Source organism: Ciconia boyciana, chromosome 1 (assembly GCF_034638445.1).
Source record: "Ciconia boyciana chromosome 1, ASM3463844v1, whole genome shotgun sequence".
Taxonomy (NCBI): Eukaryota; Metazoa; Chordata; class Aves; order Ciconiiformes; family Ciconiidae; genus Ciconia; species Ciconia boyciana.
The window spans coordinates 61292383-61308431 of NC_132934.1; the positions used below are offsets into that span (position 1 = coordinate 61292383).

The following is a 16049-nucleotide window of genomic DNA, read 5'->3' on the forward strand; positions in this document are numbered from 1 at the left end:
GTACTCCCCAGGCAGTTACTGATTTCAGAGTGCTGACAGCAGATCTGTTCACTTGAATGGGCCTGCGTTTGCTTTAGGCAAAATCAGCTGGTTTTACAAAGGTCATCAATTGAATTAGTGAAAGAGTAGCATCGAAGTGATGGTAGTTTAAACTAACTCAAGTGACTTTTTTCCTTTTTTCACTCACAGTCATTCACCCACAGATCAGTGCATGTCAATCTCCAGCAGAAAGTGGTGGCAAAGAGCTGGAAGCCCTAATCTTGTCTACCAGCACAGATGGGCTGAGAGGAGGCCTGGGGAGTTATAGCAAACTTCTAGTATGTGGCTCCCTTGCCATGCCCACTGAGGACATTCCATGTTGTCCATTAAAAATGAAAGCTATCTTGAACCCAATATTGAATAATCCAAGTGAGATTTATTAAAACATTAAGCTGGCATGGTATGAATGAGATTTCCTAGCTTCAATACCTTAGAAAGCCACACTATCTGCTCCAAATCTGCCCATCAGGGCTTAGGCCAACATGCATATTCCACACCAGAAACCAGGCTCCAGATCAGTCCTAATCTCCTACAGATAGCTAATGGCAAGTTTGTGCTAACACTGGGGTTATAACACCAGCTGTAGAAGTTTGGCTTTTTAGCTTGAATGGTAACAACTCCAGTTTCCAGTTCAAGCCCCCAGTTTGGTGTCTAGCAGTTGTCATGCATGTGCCGCATGTAAGAGCCATAAAGCTCACATATGTCCTGTGCAGTATGGCTAGGGCTAAGAAAACCAAAAGGAAATGCTGCAGGGAGCTAGCACCACAAATTGTTGAGGGAAAGTAGGGAAAAAAGGGAGGACTGCAAAACTTCTAGGTGGACTGAGAGGTTTGTATAACTTAAACAGGGGTCAGTCTCTTATATTAAGCTTCCTCTTAAATAAATTCAAGAAAAAAATGAATGAAAGCCTGGAAAATGTAGTAGAATTTCACTGTGCATTATTAAGTATACTTCACTTGGCAGTAAACTACATAAAAGAGTTTTTCAGGTAGCTTCAAAATCATGTAGACAGCAATAGACAAATTAACTCTGAAATTTTTCCAGATAGCTTCCTCCTTCAGTAATTTTACCATCCCAAATGGCAAAAACTCACTGGTGCAGTTTACAAGATTCTTTTCTAAGCACTTTTCTGTATTTCTATCAGAAAAAAACCCAACTTAATTCAATAAACAGGGCTTAAAAGTTTGATCTGTAAAGGATAACATGCAGAATACACAATTATTTTTGTGGTAAATAATGGAATGCTTTTTCCTCTCATGGATCGGTATCTGCAGCACTCCTTTAAAGAAAGAAGTAAAATTCCCTTCATACCATGTAGTTTCCATCAGTTTAACTAACCTCTTGTGTACATAATTGAAGAGTTTCAAGCTACAGTACAGAAAGAAATTGTCTTTTATGTTTAGCTGCCTTCTCATGGCTCACCTGTGGTGGAACTCAGTGCAATAGAGAACAGCTGCATGCTTACAGCAATAAACTCAGCTGCAAAAAAGAAAGCCTCACAACTTATGACCAAGAGTATAGCACAATCGTAGCTCTGAACTTTGTAATGTTACAAGGCAGCCCGTGCTATAAAAAGACTGAAGGCAGAACAGTATGAAGTCAGATAATCTTAACCACTTCTATGTCTGAATTTCCTTTGGCAGTAGCAGGGAAGTGGAATGAAAATCATACTGGCAGCAATCGGTCAGCACAGCTGGTGATAAAGGGAGTGAAGTGTTAATGCCTAAAGTAATTTCTTTACATAACACTTAATTGGAAGGCAGTCAGATGTTTCTGAAAACAAAACCAGAGCTTAGTTACAGCTGTGCTGGGTCTAGCAAGGAGTGTATTTATTGTAAAGTAGTACAGCGTGCAGATAGTATGTGTGTGTGTTTATACCTCTCCTCTTCATTAGATCACATGAAAACTCCTCTGTATGCTATAATCCTTGGGATGTTAACCACTAACGAAGATGTAGGCATCCTCTTTTGGAGCAGAAGAACTCAATTTCATACCTACTGAGGCTTTGAAATTTGAGTGACTATGATCTCCCTCACAGGGGTGACGAGGGACTCTCAGGGGCCAAGGATTTTGCAGAGCACAGACAGCATGCTTTACAGCTTATTTGTTAGATAGGGAGCAGAACCATTGCAAAGGTGGCATGAGAGGAGTATGTGACCTGAAAGCCCCTCTGATAGGCATGCAGGTTAGGGGGAAAATATGCAGGAAATACCAAGTCTCATTGATTTTTTAGCCTCATTGAGAGTAAAGAGACATAGCTTTTGGAGATGCAAGACACCTTCAGTCAGCAGATCAAGAGCATCTTGCCCCTCTGAGAGACTCCTGGAGCTGTGGGAGGAGCTCCAGTTTGAAAATACAGCAGTGCTCATTCCTTTCATTAAATAGGAAGACAAATAACGAAGTTGTAGCCAATGGCAGAGTGATTTGATGGCTTACAGCAGGTACTCTCATATGGATGGTTCCATAAAGCAACTTGTGTATGCTTTCACTCCGTCTTTATGAACTTCCAAATAACTTATATTCAGTGCTAAATCCTGATTCTCTGAGTCCAGACCTATCATGCTTTCCTAATATGCTGTTGGACTTGCCCAGAATTTGCACCTGGGAGATTTCTGGTAGCTCTGTTATGACTGATGTTATGGTAGCTCTGAATTTGCATTTGGGAAGAGATTTCAAATCTTCAATTAGCTGCTTAAATATGACTGCTCTAGAAAAAGAAAGCTTAGTTATAAAAGTTAGGAGAATCTCAAGATGGAGGAAAGTTCATTTGGTCCCATCAAAGAGATACTGCTTGGCATGGACCACTTGTTAGAACAGCACAGTAAAATTAATTTTAATAGTATTTCTTTTAGCATCTTAATTTCCTTTTTCCTTTAAAGAGTGGGCCATTCTAGCTTTAGTATGTAAGTTCAATCCTCATAGCGTATTTGTTTCTCAGCATTTAGCAATATTGTATTTCTAGGCTTTGTTTTGAAAGAGAAGCTTTACCAGTAAAATTTTGCAAACATGCTGTCCCAGGTTTTCATTTCCCCCAAGTTTTCCACTTGTGATCTACAGAGACTACCCTTAGATTACCCTGTAGGATTCTGTGAAAGCTAATCAAGAAAAGCAGGTATATATATACACATTTTTTTAGGGAGCTTATGTTTGCCATAAAAAGACCCAAAGCTCCACTGGAAAAATTTCATGGAGTCCACAATCAGAAAAAAGTATAAAAACATCACTGTATCCTCTTTATAAACTGATGGAATCACTTCTTGTCAACAATTGGAAAAAGTCAAATACTCCAAGAAGTGCATTGTTCTTTCTGAATCAATTTCTCATTCTGGAATTAGGATGAACTGTTTCCAGGAAGTACCATCTTTTGGGTAAGGCGATAAACTAATTCCTTGATCACTTAAAGATATGTTGGATTTCATTACACAAGAAAAATGGTGGTTAAATCCAGGTTTGTGGACAATTTCAGTTTAGGCCAATGTATGTTCCTACCTACATTCCAGATAGCTTTCTGCCACTTGTCCTCTAAACTGAAGCATGATGTTAACCAGCTGTCATTTCCCAGCCTCCAACAGTAGCTCCATTACTCCTGGGTGTGAATGTCCTTTACATTGTGTAAAGTGAGTTGAGATGAAAAACTTTATAAGAACAATACGGAAAATATTGCTGATGAAATTAGTAAAAGGCCTCCATTAGTCTACCTTTGCAGGATCACCGCTGAATCAATAAGGCAATGTAAAGACTACAATGGAACCTCATTCAAAGTTGGGTTTTAAGTCCCCAGCTGGTCAAATTATACCCTGATCTTATACTATTCTATTCAGTAAAGTCAGAGCCAAATGGGGCCCTGTGTGAGATGATCATAATACCATGCACTGCTTACTTTGATTGGCCTCTGGTTCCAAGTCTTCTTGTCGTTAGCTGTGGAAACTGTTGCCTTATTATCTGCAAATAAACAGAACTGATATTAGAAAAAATTGAAAAGCACATTTAATAATACTTAATTTAATATAGACTGTTAAGACAGAAAAGCAGAAAAACTGTACTGCAATGTCAGCAAAATACATGGCAGAAGAAATCAGAAATAAAGTTTTTTATTTTTTCCTTTACTGAAGAGGGGAAAGAGACTTTAAAATTCAGTATAATTCCATTAATTACCATTAATTTAAGTAAAGACTTTCTGAAGTTACTGGAGTAGAATACATGTCCTTAAAAATCTCAGATCAGTTCTGCCTCTAAACTAAAGAGGATTGTACTTAGAATTTGCCTACTATTTATTTATGTCAGTTTGCAGGATCAACAAACTTGGTTTTGCTGCAAATAGAGGAAACTCCCCTTTTGAGGGTTTTGGAGGCCACAGTCCTTTAAAGATCTTCACAATCCTGCCATTAAACTTTCCTTTTTCTAAAAGATCATTCCCTGAAAAGATTTTGGTATTTGACAGGGGCACCACTTCTACCAGGAAAGACTCACTGTTGCATTTGTAAAGATAGCTCATAATCAATTTATCCTCTGTGGAAAACAAGTGCATCTCAGAAACAGCAGGGTATCAAGAATCTGGACTCTAGTCTGTTAGCAGAGATTAAAAGAACATTGCTACTGTAAAACAAAACTTCTTTAGTGCCAGATGCATTTAAGGAAATGGATTAATGAATGTAGATTGTGCCTTCAGTAATCAGAGCCTCTGTCAACCAGGCTAGTCCGGATGAAAAAGCTCTGCTGTGGTTGCTGGAAAGGCAGCACTCAGCACCTCACAGGATTGAACCTGATTCTCAGTGTGGTCTGCAGTAGGAGGAAAATTCTTCTGGCAGAACAGCCATGCAAGAAAGACTGCAGTAAGCCCTGAAGATTCACTTGCAAAAGGAATTTCTTCCTTTTTTAATCTATAATCCTTTTAAATTGTGTTTTCATTATATAAATTGCTACGTTTCTTCTTTGGGGGTCACACCGAATAATATCAAAGGAAAACAGGCATATAAGATGGAATATAACTGCTCAACCAGAAGAAAACATCAATTGAAATTGATTAAATAATATAGATTTTTTTCTCCATGAGCCATTTTGCCACTGTGATAAATATTTAATCCTGATTGATGACTGAAAGCTCTGGAACACGCATTTGGATCAAAAGGTGCTATATAAATAAAGACATTACAATGTCACATATTTGACTATTTCTTTAGTAATATTTTTTTTTTTAGCAAATGTACAACCAGCTTCCCTTTGTATCATGTAAAAATTGACCTGCATTGGTTTCTGAGAGCTTTGCACAACATGGCTGATGTCAAAAATGCAGCATAGACTCAGAGTCGCTAGGTTGTTCAGCTTTAATTTCTGGAGCAAAACTTCAGCAAACAGTAAAACACTTTTGTGGAGCTGTGAAAGTTCAGCCTAGCTGTTTGATAAATGAGCAGACAGGCAAGCAGCCCTTCTGTCTTTTTTTGTATGGATTCAATGAAGCCTGCCTAAAGAACACCACATGCTGTTCCAGCTACTGATCTAACATTCCGCAACATCTCAGCCTTCCAAATTCCCTTTAATTACACATTAATCCCACCCCTCTCTCTTTCATTTTCTGCAGACAGGGTTGGGGGCTCCACAAGGCTGTGGGAAAAAAGGCGGTGTTGAAGAACTACTTTCTGAGGATGTTTTTTTTGGGTTAAGTGTTTTTTAAATTTTTTTTCTTTTTTTTTTTTTTTTTTTGGTGGCAGTTGTCATTCAGAAAATACCATTCCTCTCCAAAAGTTGATTTTACAGCAGTAGACTCAAAGGTAAATCTTAATATTAGAGATACTTTTACCCTATTTTTTCTTTTGGAACAACTTGAACCCATATTACTTTCAAAGTCTTTCTAGTAGTGATGAAGTGTTACAATGCACACTGTAAATGCTACTTTATGAACCATATGCCGTGGGAGTTCCTGGGATTTAAATAAATCAGCCAGTTTCTACATACCAGGGCAGAGGTGATCAGGAAAAGAGAAGAAAAATGGAGCAGTTGATCAGATGATCCCTTTTGCTTTTCTTTCTTTGTTTCTTTTTTAAATCCAGCACATTTTAAACAATGAGATGCACCTTTCAGAATACAGCTGAAAAGTATGCATCACTTAAAATATGCTTTACCAATAATGTACAGGAAAAAAAAAGGAATAATCTAGCAAACCTTTGAAAAAAAATGTCAGGACTTTTTGATCTAACGCTGCATATGTAAAATATGTATAACATGGCATACTCATGCTTGGGTGCTAGTACACATAAGCATGGGTTGTTGTGTTTGGAATAAAACAAGTCAAGTACTAAATGAACTAGATGTTGATATAAATGTTTATATTCAGATACATTTTTGCGAATCCCTATGTAATGATATTGCCAAAGGCAGTGAGATTTCCCGAAAGGGGAGAGGAAGTCAAATCAAGCAGGACAAAGTGGAGTTCACTGTGTGCTGAAATCAATGGGAAAAGCAGAGGGTCCAAAACGTTGATTTTTAAATCATACTTTCAGCCTGAAAAGTCACCCTATAAAATACATCATCATTGTGTTTCATGTTTATTAACTTTTAAAGACCTACAGAGAAAATGAGATAATTTTACAGCTGGATGGGGAGGGAAGGGGGTTCCTAATTGTTGGACATGAAAATTCAGGTTCAGATCTGAAAACCAAGTTGGATCATTTTCCTTTCATCACTGCAGTGGGGTTGCGCAAGCAAATGAATCAAGACCAGACCACGCAGTTTGAGCTGCTTTCTGAATGGAGCCCAGCCCCTGTTCTCACAGCAGCACTAGCTTCTCAACAGAAGCAGCGGTAAAAAGATCTCATGGGTGGTATCCAAGGGGATTTTGGAGTGAACAGGCCTTTTACCATTGTCCTTCAATGGAATTGAAATTTCATCTCATACTTCTCCAAAGTGACCACAAATCCAGCTGCCCTATGAGGTCTGCTGAGTAAAAGGGTACAGGTTTTATATTTTCCAAGTAAAATTCCACCTGAATTATGTGGCAGTTTTGACTGTTAGGCGTTACTTTATGCTACTTGTCTTTTCGGTTTTGAGACAGATGTAGACCAGGAGTTTCACATGCAACTAAATTCTGTCCCTACTGTATTAGCCTCAGAAACCAATGGTCCTTCAATTTCTTTCTCAGTAAACTTCAGTTGTGTTCTCCATCTCTTTCCTCTGTGCCCTGCTCAAGACTTGATCTTGCCTTCTGCCTATAGAAGATCTTGTATGCTTTTCTTGATTAAAAAAGAATATTAAGAACTGACTTGTCTTTTTGCAACTCCATAGTTCTTTTGGTGATTGCCTACTGTATACATAAGCACCAGATAGAAGTCATTACATCATAAAACAACATAAATATAGTTTACACCTTTTCAGGGGACTAGTATATCCACGTCAGCATTTGTTTAACCGTTTTGCAGACAATCCTGATACATGGTTTTAAGAATGCCTGTGCAGGTAGAACAAAAGGGTACCTTTTTCTTTCTGACAGGCAGTAACCTTTCCACTCTGAACGTATGAGGCAGCCAAAGAGAACGCAGGAAAGAAAAGTCTTCTCATATCATTCTCTCACACAGAGATTACAACGCTGGTAGTACAACATTCAACATATATTGCACAGATCTTGGAGCTAACAGGATTTTTATCCCATTTTAGCATTTTAAACCTAGTAGAAGTATCTGAATAAACTTGAATTAAATATCTAGTTACTTGTATTTTTGGTCATTCTTAAAATAATGGAATAAAAATTAAATTAGTTACTTCAGCATCCATGCAAAACAGAGAAAACTTTATGAGCAACAATTAGAAAAAGGCACTTCCTCTGTAAAGGTCTGTATTGCAGTCTGCACAACCTATTAACCTTAGACATGGCTAACTGCAGAAGTTGTTCTGTTACTCGCAAATGGCTGCAAAGGTGTGTTCCTTCATCCTGATTACTGCCAGCTGTAATTTCTGCCACTGCATCTGTCCTCACATCTCCAGCACTGTGACATTCCAGCACAAGCAGAGCCAGCCCCAACTTTAAAATGAGGAATGTATTGTCTATTCTCCCTTCATCCCTACACTGTGACCCATCATGCCTCATTGCATTCACTACCAAACTGTGAACTTTATGTTTCCCAATTATTCCATCTAAATTCTTCTACAATATGAGATGCCAAAACAAATCAGGGGAAAAAAAAAACCAAACCATCTTATAAAGCATCTTATGCATCTGCCTTCATGCTAACAAATAAGGATGGAAGAAGCCAGACATGTCTGAATACTTCTGAAGTAATTCCCCCCCCCCCACACCGTGTCAAAATACTAAATTTTGCTCTGGGGGCAATAGGCAGAGGATGACTTTTAGAAACCTTTTCCCTGGAGTAATTTAAATGGCTACTTTTCAAAAGGCATGTTCATTTTGTTAGTGCATCTGATCTAGAAGGATGTTATTCTTCATGACTCTTGTTCATTTCTATTTGAAATAATTCTAGACATGCTTCTAGAACTTCCCAGCGTAATGAAATAAAATCAAATTAAATTTCAACCCAGCATTTGTACTCTGCCAGAATGAGAAATGGATTTCAGGCTCCAGGCTCTGGAGCTCTGGGAGGTTCTAGAGAGATTCTAAATACAGCGGAATAAATTCTCTTACCTCTGATAAAAATTCTTCATAACAGGGTCTGGCTCTCTTTATTTCAACTCAAGTTTCAAGTCCCATGTCTAGAGGGCATGCTTTGCTTTTATTAAGTCAGGTACAGAAGATCTGTGTTTATTTACCAAATACTGTTTCAGTCTTAAACTTCTTTGCCATGGCAGCAGGAAAGAAACCAGTGACGCCAAATATAACTATGCTCCCACACAGCTTTGCTTTCCTTATTCTCACCTTTGTGAAACACAAACAGCACTGATATCCTCAGTCTTATATGACAAGTGTAGGATTTTTAGGCTCATGCATCTTTGGCCTGGTACTGCTCCAGCTGGATCATTCAGGGTTTTCCCCATCTGCCTCAGTGCTTTTGAAAATCCTGCCCTGAGACAATCTGTTGTTATTAACACCTGTGCTAACACGTACCTTTTGGCTCAAAGGTGGCTTGGGGCTGGCTCAACAACAACACTACCTTGAGGAAAAGGTCAGGAAAGCTTTGCCCCAAGAAACATCCACTGATAGGAAAGAGCATAATCAGTCCATTACAAAATATCATTCCTGTCCCCCAAATCCACCAAACTGTGCAAAGAAAAGGAGAAGAGGTGTGACTGTGTCTATACCCTCTCTACTCCTTGCTTGCTTACTTGCATGGCCCAGGAGAGAAGACCGTAGTGTACGGGTCCAGTATTCTTGACTCCAGATCTGTTGTCTGTTTAGATTCAATAACCTTCCCATTTCTCTCCACTCACTTCCATCATTTTGTGGAACAGGGCATGGTCTAGCTGTAGGATAAGATCTTGTCTCTAGCATTCATACATCTCAACTGATACTGCAAAGCAAGTCAGAGAAGCCTGCTGGCACTTTCTTTAACGCTTGTGCCCAATTCTGCCTGCTGCAGAGATTAGACACCATGAGGAACTCCAGCTAAACTGGACTCTTCAGTGAAGCTTGTGAGACCTCTCCTCAAATTCATCTATGTACAATAATATCCTCCTTCAGCAGCTCCACTGGCCAGATGGAATTCAGCCTAAGGCATGATCAAACAGATTACCGCATCCCAACAAAGCTGCAAACATCGAATACTCTGACTCAGATGCTTAGCTGAGCTGCAGCCACTTTCGGTACTGACTTGCTGAAGCCAAGCAGATCTAAAACCCTGCACAACTCCCCCTGCTCTGTACTGATGCCAGCACGCTTACTGCCATCACCCAGCATATCTGTGGGAAAAGGCTGAGCGCCAGCATCCCTGCACTCTGGCAGACCCTGTGCTGTAAGAACAGCCTCTGGGACGTGTTGACAAGGCATGAGGTAAAGCAGCCCAGAGGCCGCTCTACTTCATGCTGAAGACCTAACTAGAAGCCAGATGCTTGAAGTGGCAAAGCCAGTAAAAATCCCTTTGCTAAAGGGAAAATCTTTGAGAAAGGGAAAGCCACTCCAAAGAAACTGAAGTGTCCTTGCTGGTTTTCTTACTCCCCAAGCTCAAGGAGAAAAAGGCAATAGTCAGCAACTTGCAGTAATACAAGGGATCTGTGAAGCAGAGCCAAGGGTGCAAAGAGCTTTCCAACTACAGTGTAGGATGCCCATTCCCCACACCTATATGACCACTTGCTTTTGCGGCACTTGTGTTATTAAGGCCTCCTCAGAGGAGCTTGGCCTAGAAGATTCCGCATCAGGAAGAAAAGTCACACTGGTGTTAGGTGTCCTTCAGTCAGGAACCTTAGCTGTTAAAAAGGGATGAAGGAAAAGCAGGGACTGCTCAGATAGCACTGACAGACTGATATGGTCCTCTGATGCAATAACAGAAAGCACATCCTCAGCTTTAGATTGATTTTTCCCCAGTTCTATTTTTCTTTTCTATATTGATTAGAAAAAAGTCTAATAAAAAAACCATTCAATATGTAGCAATTTTTCATAATAAAGCAAGTGCTGTTTTAGTCTATCGGAAGAGAGCACTAAGAGTAAATTTGGCTTTGCTATTGAGGCTACTTAGGAGCAAATTGAGATAATAGGAAAAAAAATACATCTTCAGGAGAAGTATCTCCATATGCAGAGCAGGCAATTCCAGATGTGTGCATTTCAATAAAAAGACAAAACAGAATGCAATCACATTGCAACGTCATTATCAAAGAGGGTTCAATAAGGTTTACTTGTCTGTCCATTTTAAACGTCAAATATATATAGTATGATAGCACAAAACTGTAAATCCTATTTATGCAAATTATGCTTGGAGGAGCAGTCCTGCTGGCAAAACTTCTGGGCATAGAGACAGTGCATAGTAATAAAAGAGGACTCTGGCTGGTACAGCTTGTACCTCCCTGGAGCAAAGCAAATTATTGGGAAAAAAGCGCTTTTCTGCTGGTATAACTGTGCCTCAGCCCATTTTTTGGAAATAGGGTGGGAATATTGGTCAAAAATGTAAAAGATCCCTTTCCTAACTAATATTACAAATCTACTGTGGACTTTACCCTTCTTTATTTAGTGAAATTAGTTTATTGGAATCGAATTTTCACTTACAGCAAAGCCACTCAGGGAGCAATAAAGAGGCTCTAAAATTCGTGTGAGCATGCATCCATGTTAAAGCTCTTTATGCTGCCAGAGTGATGTAAAGGGACCTCAGGCTGGGGGAGAGCCCCCCTGCAGTGTCAGCATCCTTCGTTTTCTTTTTCAAATATTAATTTACTATTGCTCGTGAAAAGACATGGCAGGAAAGCACCAAAAGGAAAAAAAGAAAAACAAAAGAGGAAAGTATTTAACCTCCAGGGGGCATACGGGAGTTGTGGGAAGAACACTTCATGAGGATGAAAAAGAGGTTTCACCACGAGAAACTAAGTATTCTGTACGAGAACTATGGCAGGGCCCGGGGGGTGTCTTAGCACTGCACAGTAAATTTAAAGCAGTGCACTGAGGACATGGAGGATAGGGGAAACCGGTGCAGAAGAGGAAGATAACATCTTCAAGAGGCTTGCTAAAGAAAATAAGGTTCATACAGCGTCTCAAAAGAAATAAAGAACAAAAATGAGTGTTGGCTGAGGAAATAAAAGTGAAAGAGAAGCTCAAAGACCTGCCAACCCAGCTGAACAGCTGGGTGACATGCTACAGCTAGGAGACAACCAACAAGCCTCATGGAACCCATCCACACGCAATAGCTACTGAGGGGCTTGGAAATGCTCAAAACATTCCTGCTTTTTAAGTAACTTACTTGATTCAGTGAAGGCCCCAGTTCAGAATGATTTAGTGGTTGCAACTAAACTCAGCAAGAATAATGAGTCAGAGCTTTCAACCACCATAATTCCTAGTTCATTCTATTAATTATCCCTGGCATTTTACGTTAACATGTTGCCCAGAAAAAAACCTACACCTGCTCCAACCCCCTTCCTGCAGGCAGCAGCAGAACTTCCAGCTGGAAACATGTTAAACCGCTCTCCGAGTCCACAGGGTCCCGGAGCAGAGCCCGAGGCGTTTGCAGCACAGGGCTGAGGGGCACAAGGTTGCCGTCTTTTTTAAGTGACCTCAGCAACAGGGCTTTCACTCCTGCCTGAAGACTAATTCAGTCTAAACATGTTCACTGTGAAAAAGATTTTTCTCATATGCAACGTTTTATTGTTAATAACTCAGTGACACGCCTGCCCTTCCTCACTGTACTTTCCTGTCTTCTCACTGGTTGCATGGAACAGTTTTATTTATTCTGCTTCACTTTTGGGTGAAATCATGATCCCGTTGAATATAATGTTTTGCTGCCTACAGTAAGAGTTGAAGTTTAACACTGGAGTCTCCACTTGCTGATGCCAAGCTGTAACCAGCAAAGACAGGGCCCTCTCTAGTCAGTGTTTAGTTAAAGTATATGGGTAAGAGAGTGCTTGGTCCTGTCTTTTGCAGGCAAGAAAAAGCTTTGTAATGATAGACTAGGTAGTGTAGCTATTAGCAGACTGGGAAATGCTAGTATAGACAGAACTGCCTGTAATTTTCACATATTAATTGGGTCAGTAAAGCACTAAAATCTTGGCTAACATGTTAAAGCTACAGCTCCCTTTGTCGTATAAGAATATATCACATTAACAACCATATTAGAATCTTCCTTATTTTATATGTACTTTAAGTAGTTTAAGAGTATAGGTTGCTTTTTTAAAGATGTTTATTTATACAGTAATTCTGTTCTTTCCTCTTCTTGTTACTTTTGTTATTAGCCTGGTTTCCTCAGGAAACAGTCTATGAGATATTACTGTCTCTGTTAATTTCTCCACCCCCCTGACCAATTTTTGTTTCACTAATCAAATGCCTGAAGTCCAGTCCATGTGCTAGAAGTTTAATAGAAAACACTGGCTGGGTAGTGGGGAGAGCATATTGATGTTAATACTGAGGACAAGACAGGGAAGAAAGCTCAGCCTTTAGCTGAGCTATTTGGCACTGCCTGACTGGACAGCCATGAGTATGAGGCAACCAGTCAACACTTCTATTGCTCTGAACCAGCCACCCCATGTGCTGCTTCTTGCCCAGCTGTCGGCATGGGGGAGGAGAGAAAAAGAGACAGGCAAACAGACAGACAGACGTGAGGGAATCTAAAAATAATGTAGAAAGAAGGTGCAGCAGATGTGTGAGAAAACTGAAAGAAGCAAGACCTTGATGTAGTGACCAGGACCTGGAAATAATTGAAAGTACTGCAGGGAAACATGGAGATACTACAAAGATTTAGGTAAGGCTATGGATTCAGGGAACATAGGAGATGGTAGGAAACAAGGTCCCTTAGTTCAGCTGTTCATGAACAACTTGTCTGTTCTCCCTTCCATCCTCTGTTGTGGATGTATTTGACTCACATCAGGCTTAAGAAGTACACATGGGCTGAAGTGTTGTCTACAAAACCTTAATCTGGAGAGATCACTTTCAGGCAAGTTTCACATGTCCCCAGTGGTATCTTTAAAAGTGAAATCAACACTGTTCTGTTAATTGAGATGTAATTGAGTATGTAACAATACATTAGGATGTTACTTATTACAGATTGTTTTAATGTGCTGAACTCCATGTCTCTTTCTAAAAACTACCAGCCTGTTAAAGAAAAAGCCTAAATGTTTAACATTGCCCACAGAGCTAAAGTTCAAAGATGAATCATAAATTCAATATGTGGTCTATTGAAAGGCGAACTGTCTACAATTTCACAGAACAACTAACTCCTTTCTCCGGAGGAGATGACAGCTGCAGGGCTCTTGATGATTCCCAATGAAGACAAACATGTCTAGGGTCTCTGTTTCAGCAGCTAAGTGCGGAAGCCCTCAAATAGCACCTATTTCACTGCACTGCCTCGAAGGCGCTTATGCAACACACATTGCCAATACAGTATTTAAGTCACATGATAACAACTCTGTTGGCTAAAACTTCACCCGTGTACCTGCTTCTAAGGAGAAGCTGACTGCAAACTATTGATTGAATGAAGTGGGTGTCTGCCTTGCAGATCTTCATGACTGTGCAGTACATTTTCTTAGCAATAATAGGTTGGAAAGAATCGCTGAGATCTGCTCCAGGTTCTGCAGATGCAGGAGCCTGCTTCACTTCAATGTTTGTGCCAGTATTGTCTGAGGTTCCCAGACACACCTGTGCAGAAGCCACAGTTCCCAGATCCAAAAGTAATGGCCACACAAAGCGGTAGTTTGAGACAGTACTAGGATGATTCTGTATGGCTTCCTCTCCACAAAATGGGAAAACAAATTTAATGCATCACTGCTTCAGAACTTTATTGCAATCAAATGGAAAACACTTGGAACACAACACATGAAAACCACATTGGAATGCCATGATTTTTGGATGGAAGACACTGTACCTGTCCTGCTAGGTCAAGGTACTCCTACTGATGAACAGGTGTATGTGTATGAGGGGCAGGGGAGAAGGAGGATGGAGTAACATACAGTGTAACAAAATTGCCACATACTGAAAATTGGTGAAGTCCCCAGTAAATTTATGTTCTGATGAAATAATTTCAGTATATTTAAACCTTACAACTTACAGAAATTTTTAGCAGCAGCAAAAGTAGCATTGTGTAAATTTTACCCATGTTCCAAATGTGTTAGCCTGCATGAAATCTGTTTCTTATTCTCACTATTCCTAAATTACATGTTGCCACTATACTTCTCACTTGGTAGCAATAGTATGTACAATGAACAATTTCATTCACACTTATGCAGTGTATTTAAACAGAAACCTAACACAGAATCAACCGAGATATGCAGGTCTTTAAGGCACAACAAACATAGTAACATTACAACATGGTACATTTTACTTGCCTTGCTAAACTGCCTACTTAAAGATGTACTATAGAAAATGACACCTCACTGAATACATTCTTCTCCTTCACCTACTCTTTACACAGGCACTTACCCTAGGAACATTTTTCCTTCTTTGAATACCCAGCACTTCTATAGAACAAATGTTGCAAACACTAGAAGAGAATAGCTTGCAGGACAATCGGCTTCAGATTCAAGCTTGCAAGCATTTCAAAAACAGTGGCAAACTCTACACTTTGTTTTTTTCACAGCCTACAATTTTTAAAGGCCTGTGACACATTCTATAGGAACATTTCAGTTTTCAATAAAACAATAAAAATATTAAAATATCATCCTATTTTTCACTGAGAGGAAAACATCACCTGCCAAGCAAATCCAAAATAAGAACTTTATGTGACATCCTAGACAGCCATTAACGCCTACTAGTAATGTATAGCATAAGAGCCTTACTGCTCACATCTGGACAATGCACAGCTGCCTCTGTGCTAAGAGTGTGTCTCCACTGTGAGTCTGGAGATAACCACAGTGGCTCTTAGAGCTGGACTGGAAAGCAGAAGCACAAGGAATCACAGCGCAAAGATAACTTGGCAGTCTGTATCTACAGTGCCACACAGACGCCATTAGATGCTTTCTGGACTTTCACATCTGGAGGCATTGTACTCCACTATGTGGATTTACCAGTGTGGGCTGATATTGTTAATTCAGGGATCTCCATATCATGCTTACAAGAATGGAATAGACAGGCTGCAGAATTAAATGATTGATATTTTTCCCTTCTATTTTAAAAAAACAGATATTTGTTAAAGCAGTGCAGGTCACAATGCAGATGTGTTTACACTGGCTTGTATTCAACTTCCAAGTTGCCAATATTCTATACCATGTCACTGTCAGCTAGTCTGGGGCCTAAAGTCATAAAAAAATGTAGTGTATTCTGGAGCTGAGTCATGATTAGAAATTATTCCAAACTTCTAAATACTTAAAATCTTAGCCTTTGTCCAATAACTTGAATACATAAGAGATTCCAATCATATACCTCTATCTCTACTGGTAAATGATGATTTCATTCTTTTCAATAATCCAAACTCACCTGAACCAGGTGAGAGCTCAAGGCATCATAT

General features: G+C 39.7%; 1 protein-coding gene across 1 annotated transcript in view; it reads right to left on the minus strand.

The window, feature by feature from the left end:
* Nucleotides 1-16049, minus strand: part of RFX4 (regulatory factor X4) — a 98390-nt gene that overhangs the window by 47934 nt on the left and 34407 nt on the right. The window contains exon 5 of the mRNA XM_072866636.1: nt 3920-3981. Within this exon, the coding sequence (XP_072722737.1) occupies nt 3920-3981 (62 nt within the window). The remainder of the gene's footprint in view (nt 1-3919; nt 3982-16049) is intronic.